Source organism: Marmota marmota, unplaced genomic scaffold, assembly GCF_001458135.2.
Source record: "Marmota marmota marmota unplaced genomic scaffold, marMar, whole genome shotgun sequence".
Classification (NCBI taxonomy): Eukaryota; Metazoa; Chordata; class Mammalia; order Rodentia; family Sciuridae; genus Marmota; species Marmota marmota.
Window position 1 is genome coordinate 3,440,347 of NW_025999927.1, and position 12,973 is coordinate 3,453,319.

Consider the following 12,973-nt stretch of genomic DNA (forward strand, 5'->3'; position numbering starts at 1 on the left):
GTAAAGACATACCCGAAAAAAAAAAAAAAAAAAAAAAAAAAAAAAAAGGCTTTTCAGAAATGAACAAAAGAAGTTTGTGGAATTAACAGTGAAAAATTCACTAAAACAGAATTTGGGGAAAATGACAAAATTTGACAATGAAACCCAGTAGAATGAAATTTGTTTCCATTTGTGATCAACAGAGTGAGGAGGAGTATATGGTGTCACTGCATAGTGTGAATGACACATCAGCAAAGTTTAAAATAAAGACATTGTGTTCACCTAAAACAAACAAAAAAAGCCAAAAGGACTTACACATTCAATCTGCAAAACTAGGCCTTGACTCAGTATTTGCTGATATTCATCTCAAAAAATTTGAGACCTCAGTTAAAACAGGGATGTGTACTTTCAAAAATATCCACAAAATATAAGCTTACTTACAATAGTCACAAATCATTTTTAAAGCTAGCTTAAAGAAGTTCTAACGATGTATCATTTTACACAGCATGTATAACCAGAGGTTGTAACACAAAGTTACTTTCCCTTTTTATTTTTTGAGATGGGGTACAATTTGGAGACCAGTCTTGGCAATTTAGCAAAACCCTTTACACAGCATGTATACAATTGGCACTATAATTTGGAGATTAAATTTCACTTATGATTACTCAGATTGATAAAAAAAATTATGCTTTAAGAGTATTGAAAGGGGCTGTAGGTATAAAACTTCGGTAAAACATGGGCCCAGTTTACACAAAACCCTGGGGTTCGATCCTTAGCATGCACACACAGCATACTGATAATTTGGTAACAGAAAACAAAAAGTATCAACGAATCAGAATCCCAAACTACCCCCAAACCTTTATGTGGTGTTGAGGATCGAACCAGGGCCTCACACATGCTAGACAAGCGCCTCTATTAAAAAAAAAAAAAAAATCTAAATGACTGATTTGAAGAACTATTCATTGCAAATAGAAATATTCGAAGTATTCTATTGGAAATTAGACTAGAGAAATTCAAATTTAAAAGAACTGAAATGAACTTCATTCCACAAACACCAAATACCCCAAATCTTAGTATCAACCATACAACTTTAAACAAACTGCAAAATTACCACGAATCAAAGATGTTTACTTGTTAGCAAAAAACATCAATTAAAATCTCTAGCATTCACCAATTACTGTGTCTAAACTCTATACTTTAATCACATCATTTACAAAAAAGCTTGAAGTTGTTACTGCTGGAGCTAGTAATCCACTTAAAATGATCACATCACGGCTAAAGCTAGAAAAAAAATTGAACTGAAAGTGATGGAAAAGGCACTCTGAGAATAACTGTCTCAATTCGGCTAAAATGATACTTCTTATTATTTCTTTAACCAAAAACCAGTTTTCTTGCCTGGTATGGTGGCACTTGTCTGTAATGGCAAGTTGGAGGCCAGCCTAGGCAACTTAGACCCTGCCTCAAAATAAAAAGGGTTGGGGGTATAGGTCAGTAGTAGAGGGCTTCCCTACCAACCTCAGTACTTAGGGGAGGAAGAAACAGATCTTCAAATCTTCCAAAGGTATAATTAATCTACTTTTATGGAGCTCTGCACCTGCATCCCCACCCCCAATACATTTTTTGAAACCATAGATTTGTATTCCAACAGTCATCCTTAACGGTCGGCATTTACATCATAAATCGTGGTGTGCACTTCACACTTTATTTTCCCCCAAACCAACAAGAGGCAAGCCTCATTACCTGATTTTACAGCTAAGGAAATTAAGATGCAGAAAGCCCAAGATCACGCGGCTCATCAGTGACCAACCCGGGCGTGGAAACCCAGTGTCTAAGCCCAGAACAGCGCTCTTTCCGTGAGACTACCTAGCGGTAAATGAACCAAATCCACGGTTTCACTCCTCGCTAACGCCTGGAGCCAGAACGTGCTGCACCGCGGGCCTACGACCAGCGCGCTCCAGAACGCGGGTCAAGAGCCGCGTGCGGCTACGGACCACGTGCGGCGATATAGTACCACCGAATTAAACACTCAGTACCAAGCAGAGCGGCCACTTCTTGTGCGACCGCGGCCTTAACAACCCACATGGCTGAGCCACCTGGACGGATTACAAAAATATTTCTTATTAAAACAAATCTGCTTTTCTATTGCTGCGAACAAAGGTCCCCCCGAAACGCAAGGCGGCCTAAGAACGTTTCTGGGGACATGATTTCCCTCGGGAAGCGGCTCTTAAAAGATGTCGCAGGTATGAAATGAGGCTGAGCCACGAGAGAGGCGCAGCCCTTTGGACTCCCCCGCAATTTCTCTAGCATTCACTCATATCTTGGAAGCACTCGGCGAAGCCGCCAAGAGGGTTTAAGAATGCAACGGCCGCAGTGGGCATGCGGGTTCCGGCCCAGGCTGAACTCCGTCTAGTAAGGAGGCTCGACCTTCGGATTAAGGACGGAGGCTTAGAACGGTGCGTGGCCCAAGAAGAGGCCGCGCCCGCCGCCAAGATGGAGGGGCGCCGCGCGGTCCCACTCACGTTCCCGAAGCCTGTTCTTGAAGTTGGGGTCGCTCCGTCTTTTGCGGTCAAAGTAGATGCAGTAGCCGATGAAGAGGGCCCCACACACGCCGGCGGCGATGGCGCTGTTCCGGCCCACCATCTTCCCTCAGTGCGGCGAACCCGCCGCGAACACTCGAACGAGCCTCGCCGCCCGTCGCTCTGGACGCCGGAAGGAGGAACAGGCGCTTCCGGCTCCGAGGACCCCGGGGCGCTCGCGTTGGTGCCTGCGCGGCGGAGTGCGCCAACACGCACGCACGCACGCACAGCCTGCGACCCCAGCGAGTGCCGCGGAGCGTCGGGTGCTAGGGATCGAACCCCAGGGTTTTGTGTAAACTGGGCCCATGTTTTACCGAAGTTTTATACCTACAGCCCCTTTCAANGCCGGCAAGAACAAAGGTAGAAGGCCGCTGCCTACTGAGCTTCGTCTTGCAGTTGATTCCGGCGGCCTGTGACGTGCACTTTCCTTGCAAGTCCGGTCCTGATCGAGTTGGACACAGTAATTCACTTAAAAAAGGATGTTGCGGGCTGGGGTTGTGGCTCAGTGGTGGAGTGCTCACCTAGCATGCTTGAGGCACTGGGTTCAATCCTCAGCGCCATATAAAAATAAAATAAAGTTATTGTGTCCACCTAGAACTAGAAAATAAATACTAAACAGTATGCTGCAATAGGTGTCATGAGATGTGCGAGAAAAACAGGGCAACTCCGTAGAACATGCATGGAACATGCGCCTCTCCAATGGCCGGCTCTGATTTGCGCCCAGGTTTGCAATCTGATTTTACAGCCCTTTCAGTGCATTGGACCAGAAAAGATAATAGGTAACACTAGGTGCGAGGTCCCCAGGCTCGTGGCCGGTCTGAGGCATAGCAGTCTACAGAGGACTGTCCCTGCACCCTATGAGCCAGGCCGAGGCACCGTGGAGACCTGCACTCACAGGACCCAACGTCATCTAGGAAAGGCCTGCGTTAAGTGCTGAGGAACCTGAGCCCCCCAAGACTGGAAGTCAGACCTGGCAAACATGTGCATCTGCTCCGAATGGGGTGGGGCAAGAGGGTGTGGAGGTGGAGTGAATGATTTGACTCGGGATTGCACACAAGAGACCCACAAAACACAATTTTTGTTATATCCCGCATACACACATTTTCGTTCTCATTCCCTAAAGCTGACAGCAAACCTCAATTACTGAAGGAGGTTATGTCCTGAGCCTCAGCCCTGTGGAACAAAAAACTTGCAGAGTCTGAGGGATTCTCATTGGTAGAGAGCTAGTTTAGCATGCACAATGCCTTGGGTTCAATCTCCAGCACCCCCCCTTCCAAGGAAAAGAGAAATCAGACTTGTAAAAGGCCACACAGCTGACAATGAGAGGCCTCTTGAAAATAAGATTATGTGGTCACATTATGACTCCTGAATAAACACAAACAGATACTACTCTCCCCCTCAGTCTTGTGTGGAGTAAATGCAATGTTAGTGTTGAGAGAGCTACTGTGAGATATACAATATACCAGGCAACACGTTAATACAAAAGCAAAACTCTAATGAAAAACATGTACATTTACACTTTAGAAATGTTTTCAGGCTGGAAGTCACCTCAACAAGGTTCAGGTGGACTCTTGTGAAATTATCATAACCAGTATTTTTAAATAGAATAAAAAAATTATCATGTCAGTTAAATATACTCATGTTTATACTGGTCACTATGTAAAATTAAAGATAATTTTAGTCACAAAAACACGAGACCACTGATCTCCATCCAATCAAAATATTTAGGTAAAGAAATTGCTGAAGGTCAGAGTTGATGAGCTAGATCAAAAACCCACTGAAGCCAGGCAAGGTGGTGCATGTCTTTAATCCCAGCAGCTCAGGAACTGAGGCAGGAGGATCCCAGTCTCAGCAACTTAGCAAGGCACTAAGTTACTCAGTGAAACCCTAATAAAATACAAAAAAGGGCTGGGGACGTGGCTCAGTACCAAAAAACAACCACACAACAAAAAATACAACCACTCCAGGGCTCTGTACATGAAAGCTGGAAACAAACTATGCAAGCTATGTTCAGGGCACTAAGTTCCATCTGATCCCAGTGAGAAAGTACTTGGGTAAGTGATGTAAAGCATTCCTTTATATTCTCATTCTAAGTGAGAATTCTTTAACCCTGCATTTTAAGCCCATAATCATTATTAGAAAATACATTCACAAGGCAGAGTTGGGGGGGGGGGAAGTGTGAGTAAAAACAAGAATAATGCTCATGATCAGTCAAGACAACCAATAATCTTTATTTACAATCATTAAAGTCTAGCCACTGTTGACCACCGATATATAACTCTTGTTGCTAAAAATTTAATCACATATAGCATACCAGCAGTATTTTTTTCAGGTAACAAAGAATTACACAAAATATCTGGGGATTTTTCTACAAAACACATATTTCCTTTCTCCCTAAGTCATGTGTTTTAAACTATATAGTAACACATGCAAATTCCGCCTAGAGAAAGTACAAATTTCAATTAAACAGTAACAAACATGAAGTAAAATTTTAATGTTACTGTTGTGTTTTCAAAAGCTATCAATTCATAGGTCACAAGTGTATGCAAAGGCTACATATGGCCATAAAATCTATAGTCTACAGATGTTGCATTTTTATTTTACTAGAAATATGTGCAAAATGCTCAACAATGATTGGCTAACAAATACTTACTGAACCCTACTTACAAAAACTCAAATTTCTAAATGCCATAAGGGATACCAAATATAAAATGTGCAGTCCTTGGATACAGGAAAATGAAGCTCTATCAACTCTCTACAGAGCTATTTTAAAGATCCACTAGGGGGCCGGGGATGTGGCTCAAGCGGTAACATGCTCACCTGGCATGCGTGCAGCCCGGGTTCGATCCTCAGCACCACATACAAACAAAGATGTTGTGTCTGCTGAAAACTAAAGAAAATAAAATATTAAAAAAAAAAAAAAAAAGATCCACTAGGTCTTCCGTGTGTTACTTCTCAGACAGGATTTTCAAATCAGCTATAACTCACTTTCCCTTGACTGCACCCCTTGTTCACTGAAGGTTCTGCCTGCCAGAGATCAGCCACCATCATCTACCTCCCCCAACACCAGGCCTCCCTCCTGTATACCGCTCAGCTTGATAAGATCACTGAAAGGACACCAGCTTGTCACTAGGTGAATGCAGTGCTATTCTCTTCCCTTGTTGAACTTTCTTTATACTTTGTGCCTTACTGTATTTTATTAGAAAACTTTTTCTTAAAAATTATTTTTTTTTTTCTGGAAAGACCATTTTATTCTACACAGTGACACTATTTAAGGAACACAAATTTTCCAAGAACATTTTTCAAATTAAAATAAAAAGTGGAAACTGATGACCAATATGCCAAGGATTTCAATAACCAATCTAGTCACTGGTTACATATAAGAAATGAGAGCCACATTTCATTTTATATTCTTGTTGGTTAGTTATTATTGGGTTAGTGGAATGAGATAAGAATACAGAAGTACACTGTCTCAAGTGCAAGGAAAGAAAAATGAGTAGATATTCTACAACAGTTCTTGAATCTTTCTCAGGGTTTATGACTAGACTTGGGATCAGCATTCCCACTTTGAGGCTATTAGACGTGGTCTAAGTGCAATCAGTATTAAGATTTGCTTTTAAGTTTACTTACTTTTTAACTTAGTCTCATTCCAAGTAATAATATTCTTGCAATCACCATCTGAAGTATAAAAATGTGTATTTCTAATATAAACTAATAAATAATCATTAAAATCTTAACATTCATCTTAGGTCCAAAGTCATCTCTTGTACCTTTAGTAGTGACACATAATTCATGGTAACTAGTTTGCCTGCATCTAAAAACAAATGCTGCAAAGGTAGTATTATGATGCAAACCAACTAAGGCTGTGGAAGTCTTCATATTTCACACATAGGATCCATAAACATCCTGACTCAATTCCTGGGTTCATCCACTTAAATCAGCAGTCCTCTACAGGAAAGAGAGCATAGGCTTCCGACGGCTACTTCTGTTTTCTCTGTTTCTTAGCCTGTCTACTTTTCTTCTGTCCTTTCTTCTTCTTTTTAATCAGAACAGCCTTTTCTCCAATAAATACACGTTTAGAATGTCCTGCATCTTTGGAAGCAGAATTAAGACTCTGCTTAGGTTTACTGACTTTTTTCAAACCTGGATTTGAATTTTGCTGTTTTAATTTTTCCTTATTCACAGAACGCATGACTCTGAGTTTTCTTCCCATTAGCTCAGAATTATTTAATTTCAGAGCAAGATGAACAGCATCTGTGTCCTGCAATTTAAAAAAAATTCCAATACGTTAACTTCCAACAGAAATGCACCTGCAAAGGGACTAATAAAACATCCACAGAACTGAACTGCAGCGATTGTCAAACTTGCCCAGGAGCCCTACTCTGGAAGCCCAATCTTGTGTGTGCTTGCTGTGCTCTTCCTGGTTAAGCTCTACACAGCCCTAGGAGCACTCAAGCTGCCTTGGCAAATCCTAGGTGAGTCATGGTCAGACAGGCCTCACTGCTCCATGGTAAGGGATCTCAAATAACATGCCCACTTTACACCAATAAACCTTCTCCCAAGGCACCTTTCTGTAAAAGTCCTACTGTATGGTGAAGGCAGGGAATTCTCCATTACAGTCCTGAAGATATGGGACTAGACATTCTATAGAGTTCCACACAGGTCCAAAATCCTATTATTATTTTACTTTAATAAAGAACTATTAATGCTAATTAACCTGAATGTTTGTTAAAGAGACTCTACAAGCTTACCAAGCGAAAAAGACAAATCAGGGAAGCAGTAAGATCTCTAGAATATACAACACAGGCAGGCAACTAAAAAGCTACCTAGTGATACTTATCAAGTCTTCAAAATGGTGATATACTCTGACTTACATATATCCCAATGGGGTGCTTCCTAAAGAAGTAATCCAAAATGCAAGAAACACATAACCACTATAATTCCATTATTATAATGAAGAACAGAGAACACGATAACATTAGGGAAACACTATATATTACATCACTTACTGAAAAATGCTTACATGACAGAAAATAAAGCAGGGTTGCAAAGATTTATGTTTGCAGATAAAAGTCAGCTTTAAAGAAGGAAAAAACTAAAATGAACTATACAAAGGGGTTACTGCTGGGTAAGAAAAAATTAAGTGCTATGTAAATATATTCTTTTACCACTTAAAGCTGGACATGAAACACTGGCTAATAATTAGTGAATGAAATTTAATCTTGTGCAAAGACTAAAATTTTCTTCAGACTGAAGTAAATTATTTTTTTTTTTTTTCATTTTACACAAGGTGGAGATTCAGATATTTAATCCTGGTAATATCCAATATCTACAAAACTACTTACTTAATAGTGTTAGTACGAAGAAAGGGAGAACCTTTTTTTGGTTAGGTGCAATTACAGCAATAACGCTCTACCACTGAACATAATGAATTTAGTTTTCTTCTACTTTTTTTTTTTTTTAATATTTTTTAGTTGGTGATGGATCTTTATTTATTTTATGTGGTGCTGAGAACTGAACCCAGTGCCTCACACAGGCTTAGGCAAGTGCTCTTCCACTGAACTAAACCCCAGCCCAATGAATTTAGTTTTCTTAAGTTAGAATTTGACAGGAAAATAATAATGACATCTGAATGATGACTTAGCATTGACAATTCCCTGAGCACTTCACGGGATAGTAAAAATGCATTAGTTTTCCATACCTTAAAGAGCACATAGCCAAATCCTTTGCCTACTCCTGTAACTGGGTCTCTCACAATCCTCACTGCCACAATACTCCCACAGTCCAAAAAATGCTCCTCCACAGCAGATTCTTCAACTTCTAAAACAAAAACAACCACAACAGAAATAAAATTTGCCGTCTCCTTGGAAAGCTTGAGATATTTGATAGAGCAAGTTCAACACAGCCAAGAACATATTATTACGTTACACATATCCTAAAATTATGTTAAGCAAGACACTGAGTTATGACTGCCCCTTATTTTAATAACAATATAACAAACTTACTGAATGGGAGATTCCCCACAAATACAGATCTCTTGTCTCTCTGAAACAAAGAGGGTTAATAAAAATCACTCAATAGAACAGAAAATGGGAAGCACCCTAAATTCTCCCATCCAGCATACCCCCACATCTGAAGGGTCATGCACCTTCTGACTTAACCATGCTTCTGCCCTTTGTGTAACTCTCACTATTCCATCTTCCTAATGGACTGAGTGAGCAAAAACTAGCAAGGAGGGCCTTTTCCTTTAGAATGGCACTGACACATAGTACTGCTCAGGAAAGGCTTGCTGTACTGGGGATTGGCAAACCTTTTCTGAAAAGAGTCAGACAGCAAATGTTATAGGCTTTGTGGGCCATGTGGCCTGTAAAAACTACTTAATTTTGGCACTGTAGCTCAAAAACAACCCACAGATGATACAGAAACAAGTGTGGTTGTGTACCAATAAACTTTATTAACCAAAACAAGGGGTTAGATGGGTATGGCCCTGAGGCCATGGTTTGCTGAAACTATGAGAGGATGCCAATCAAACAGGCCACTAACATATCTCAACTAGACCATTTTTAAAAATTTTTTTCTGGTACTGGGGATTAAACCCAGGGGTGCTTAACCACTGAACTACACCTCCAGACCTTTTTATTTTTTTTGTTTTGAGACAGGGTCTAAGTTCCTTAGGACCTCACTAAGTTTCTGGGGCTGGCCTTGAACTTGTGATCCTCCTGTCTTAGCCTCCTGAGTTGCTGAGATTACAGGCATGCGCCACTACACCCAGCTCAGCTAGACTGTTTTGACATCAAAAGAAACACACTATTTCTGGGGGTGAACCCCTACAAACCATTCTTCATCCACTTACAGACGCCTTTGCCAAAAGTGAACCTGATCCCACTGCTCCCACATTTGAATTTCTGGACCAGCTCCTGACAAATCCAGATTCCTCTGCATTGATCTGGCCTTTAACTCTTACTACTGCGTTCACACCCTATCCACCCAATAACACTGTCAAGCTCTTGCCAGGCCCTGAGCAATAGGGTTTCTGTCCCCACTGTTAATACTCCCTTTTCTGCCCAGATATTGCTATCACTCAAAAAAAAATCCCCCCCCTATGTAAATGTTACTCATCTTTCAAAAATGATATGTGATCCCTTCTCCTGGAAGCGCTCCTGTCTCTTCTTGCTGTCATGTCCTCAAGTCAAGTGCCCCATTTCTGAATTGAGCATCTTGTGCACTTGTAACAGTATTTACCATAAAGCAGAATCACAATTTATCCCTCTGCTCATCTCCACTATATAGCATGAGAGTTGAGACTATATCTTAGAATTAAATGCCAGATCAAGCAGGTTCTTAAACACTGTCTAGTGAGTAACTGAACTTTTAGACCTCAGTCTAGAAAACAAGGTGTTAGGCCAACTTTCCATAACCATTGATAGTGACAGAGTAGAGAAATCTTCAAGGGGAAGATGACTTGTTCTTAAAGGCAATGCAGATGCCAGTCCTTATATCCCAGCCCCAGCACCAACTCTGTGATCCCAGAGGACAAAGACTGCTTCATTTTCCTTATGTTCACATTACTGATTCCACCACCTCACAGCTAATCTCAAAAGAAAATATTTCTTTCCATAAGGTTCTAGTTCAGTTCTTTAAACCAACTAAGTACTACTTACAGACGAGGTCTCAGATGCAAGATCAACTCGAATACGAAATCCATCTGCAATTTGGGCCCCATTTCTGTATTATAAATATAAGGTGGAAATGGCTATTAAAAATAAGCACTAAATTGGGACTGGAGTTGTGGCTCAGCTGTAGAGTGCTCGCTAGCATGTGCAAGGACTTGGGTTCGTTCCTCAGGCCCACATAATTAATTAATAAAGAAAGAAAGAAACAAAGAAAGAAGGAAGGAAAGAAAGAAAGGTATTGTGTCAACTACAACTAAAAAATACTTACAAAAAAAATAAGCACTAAATTACTTAAGTATCTGCTCCAATGTGAATCTGCTGTAATGTTAATAAAAAAGGTCTCCATAGAACTAACAGGACAATCAATCTTTACAAACCTCAAAGACATAATTACCTTTTCAGTGCTTTTGTAGCAGCAATCTCATCCTTAAACACAACATAAGCATTAATGTTTTTCTGATCAGGATGAATTTTACGTCTACACAAGAGAAAGAAAAGACAACAATCACAGTTACTAAAATAAATCTAGCTTTTCTCCTACTATCTACACATATGACAAAAGAATTCCTGGGTGGAAGTTTCATCTGTTTGGGTAAATATGTAGTAAGAATTCAAAAAGAACAAAGACCTTTCATGGACAGCTTATTCAGTCAACAACAGGTCAATGCCCTGGTAGCCACGGTCCAACCAGCAGCCTCTCTCTATGGCCCCTCGAAGTTACAGTCCCTCCTTTCCCTTCAAAGTTCATCAAAGGCCATCATCAGGCCCATGTTTGTAAGAACTGCTTTCTGCAGTGTGCTATCGCTCAAGTGTCTATTCCTAAACATAACACTTGGCTCTTGTCCATTTTTTTCACTCAATATGTCTTTGGAGTATCATTTAATTTACAAGATTCCCCATCTCTTATTGTTTGAACAGCAGAATTTCCCAGTGCCTGAATTTTCCTGCTGTAAACTAGCAGTGCAGTCCAACATGTACCTTTGTCATGTATTTCTTGGAAGCTGACAGCTGGATCCAAAAGATTGATAAGGCTCGGACTGGGCCCTTTTGTCAGGACCTTAGATAGGTTATATTCTCTGATGGGGAGACACATTATGACTGGTTTTCATTCTTTCTTAATGACAACAATCATTAAGATTTAGCTCTTGGATCAACATGGCGGCGGGCGCGGAGAGATCAAGTCTCTGACCTCTTCAGCTACGCGGGCATAGGAGTCGTAAATTGTCTAAATGCTGTTTGCTCAGGATCACTAGGCAATGCTGAGCTCACGTGGATCTGGGGCGAACAGTCTGGGCCCCTCAGAACACACACACCGAGCCTGGATCGGCTGCATTCAAGCTCTGGTTCGCCTGCTTCTCGTGACTCAGCACTAACGATCCCGCTGAAATAACTGGTCCGCCCTTCTGAATGTACAGAGGTAAAAGCCAACCCAGCCTTCATAGGCAGTGGCCACAGGATTGAAACAGGGGCTTGGGAGAGACAGTCAGGACCCACCTGTTGCATTGGTCACCCGGCAAAGGGAACGAACGGTCACCATTTGCATGGGATACCACCATGGCAGAGAACTGACGTCATGGGCGGAGGACATAACTTCATTGAAACCAGCACAACAGGTGTGTAATCCCCTGGCCATCTCTCTCCACACAGCGGGGAAACCTTAAGGGCCCCTCCCAGCTCTCCTGTGAGCGCGATAGCCAGACAAAGGGAATCAGGAGTGGCGCGGGACTTGAGGTGTGGAATTCCCGGCTACCGCTCCCACCAGTGCTGACAACTGAGGTCTCTTGCACCAGCTACCGGGGGCGTGGCTACCGGAGGGCAAGCAAATTCGCTGGGGGTTCTCAGCTTCAAGCTCTACAAACTTAGGGTCTGAGGGAGGCAAACAGGGAGAGTGTGCCCAGGCGTTCATGAAAACAGGGCTCCCAGGAGCAGCAGACCTGGCGTGTAGCCAGTATTGTGGTGAGCGTCACAGGTGAGCAGGGCCTGGCTTGAGGAAACACAAGAGAAGGCCCTAGGCACTCAGGATTGGAGACCCACCCAGTCTGGGAGGAAGAGCTGCTGCACAGTGATTGGTTCCCACCCATAGAGAGGAGAAGCTTGGCCCAGTAGGCACAGCTCCACCTACTGGAAGAGAAGTTAATGGAACTCTATGACTGCATTTATTATTATTTTTTTTCTTTTTCTTTCATTTTCATTTTTTTGTTGTTCATTAACTTTTTTAAATGTTTTTAATTTTTTTTAATTTTTTATTTTATTATTATTATTTTTTTAAATTTTAATTTTCATTTTTTTATTATCATTATTTTTTTTTAATTTTTTTTTCTTTCTTACTTTATTTTCTATTTTTTTTCTTTTGTCTTTTCATTTCTTTTCAATTTTCTTATTCCCCCTTCCTTGAATTCTACCTCTTTAGTGACTTCTTCCCTTCCCTTCTAATATCTTTCCTCCTAAGCATCAAATAAATTTATAAGAGTAAACAGTAACTCATCAGTCAAACAGAACAAGAAGTAACATGAGCAGCATAAAAAAGCAACGAAGAAAAGGAGTACAAACAATGCAGGACAGCCTAAATATTCAGGAGAACCTAGAGTCATCAGAAAAATGGTCATATAAGGAACTCAAGGAATACCTTAGACAGATGGAATGGAACCTTAAAGAGAATACGAGACAGCAAATCCAAACAGTGAAAGAACACTTTGAAAATGAATTACATAAACAGATAAAAGAAGAAGTTAAGCATCTTTATCA

General features: G+C 41.1%; 2 protein-coding genes and 1 non-coding gene across 5 annotated transcripts in view; all 3 read right to left on the bottom strand.

The window, feature by feature from the left end:
• Tomm20 (translocase of outer mitochondrial membrane 20) overlaps window positions 1-2,710 on the bottom strand; it is a 12,809-nt gene extending 10,099 nt beyond the window's left edge. The window contains exon 1 of the mRNA XM_015504337.2: window positions 2,499-2,710. Within this exon, the coding sequence (XP_015359823.1) occupies window positions 2,499-2,619 (121 nt within the window). The 5' untranslated portion in view covers window positions 2,620-2,710. The remainder of the gene's footprint in view (window positions 1-2,498) is intronic.
• On the bottom strand, window positions 2,209-2,341 carry LOC125615921. Its single transcript, XR_007346526.1, has one exon. It is a non-coding gene; the product is annotated as a small nucleolar RNA SNORA14 (small nucleolar RNA).
• Window positions 2,711-4,761: 2,051 nt separating the features above from the next.
• Rbm34 (RNA binding motif protein 34) overlaps window positions 4,762-12,973 on the bottom strand; it is a 24,940-nt gene continuing 16,728 nt past the window's right edge. For all 3 annotated transcript variants that reach the window (XM_048800383.1, XM_015504339.2, XM_015504338.2), the window contains 5 exons: window positions 10,623-10,706; window positions 10,217-10,280; window positions 8,561-8,600; window positions 8,257-8,375; window positions 4,762-6,816 (listed from right to left, as the gene is read on the bottom strand). In XM_048800383.1, coding sequence (XP_048656340.1) covers window positions 6,535-6,816; window positions 8,257-8,375; window positions 8,561-8,600; window positions 10,217-10,280; window positions 10,623-10,706 — 589 coding nt within the window. In that variant the 3' untranslated portion in view covers window positions 4,762-6,534. The remainder of the gene's footprint in view (window positions 6,817-8,256; window positions 8,376-8,560; window positions 8,601-10,216; window positions 10,281-10,622; window positions 10,707-12,973) is intronic.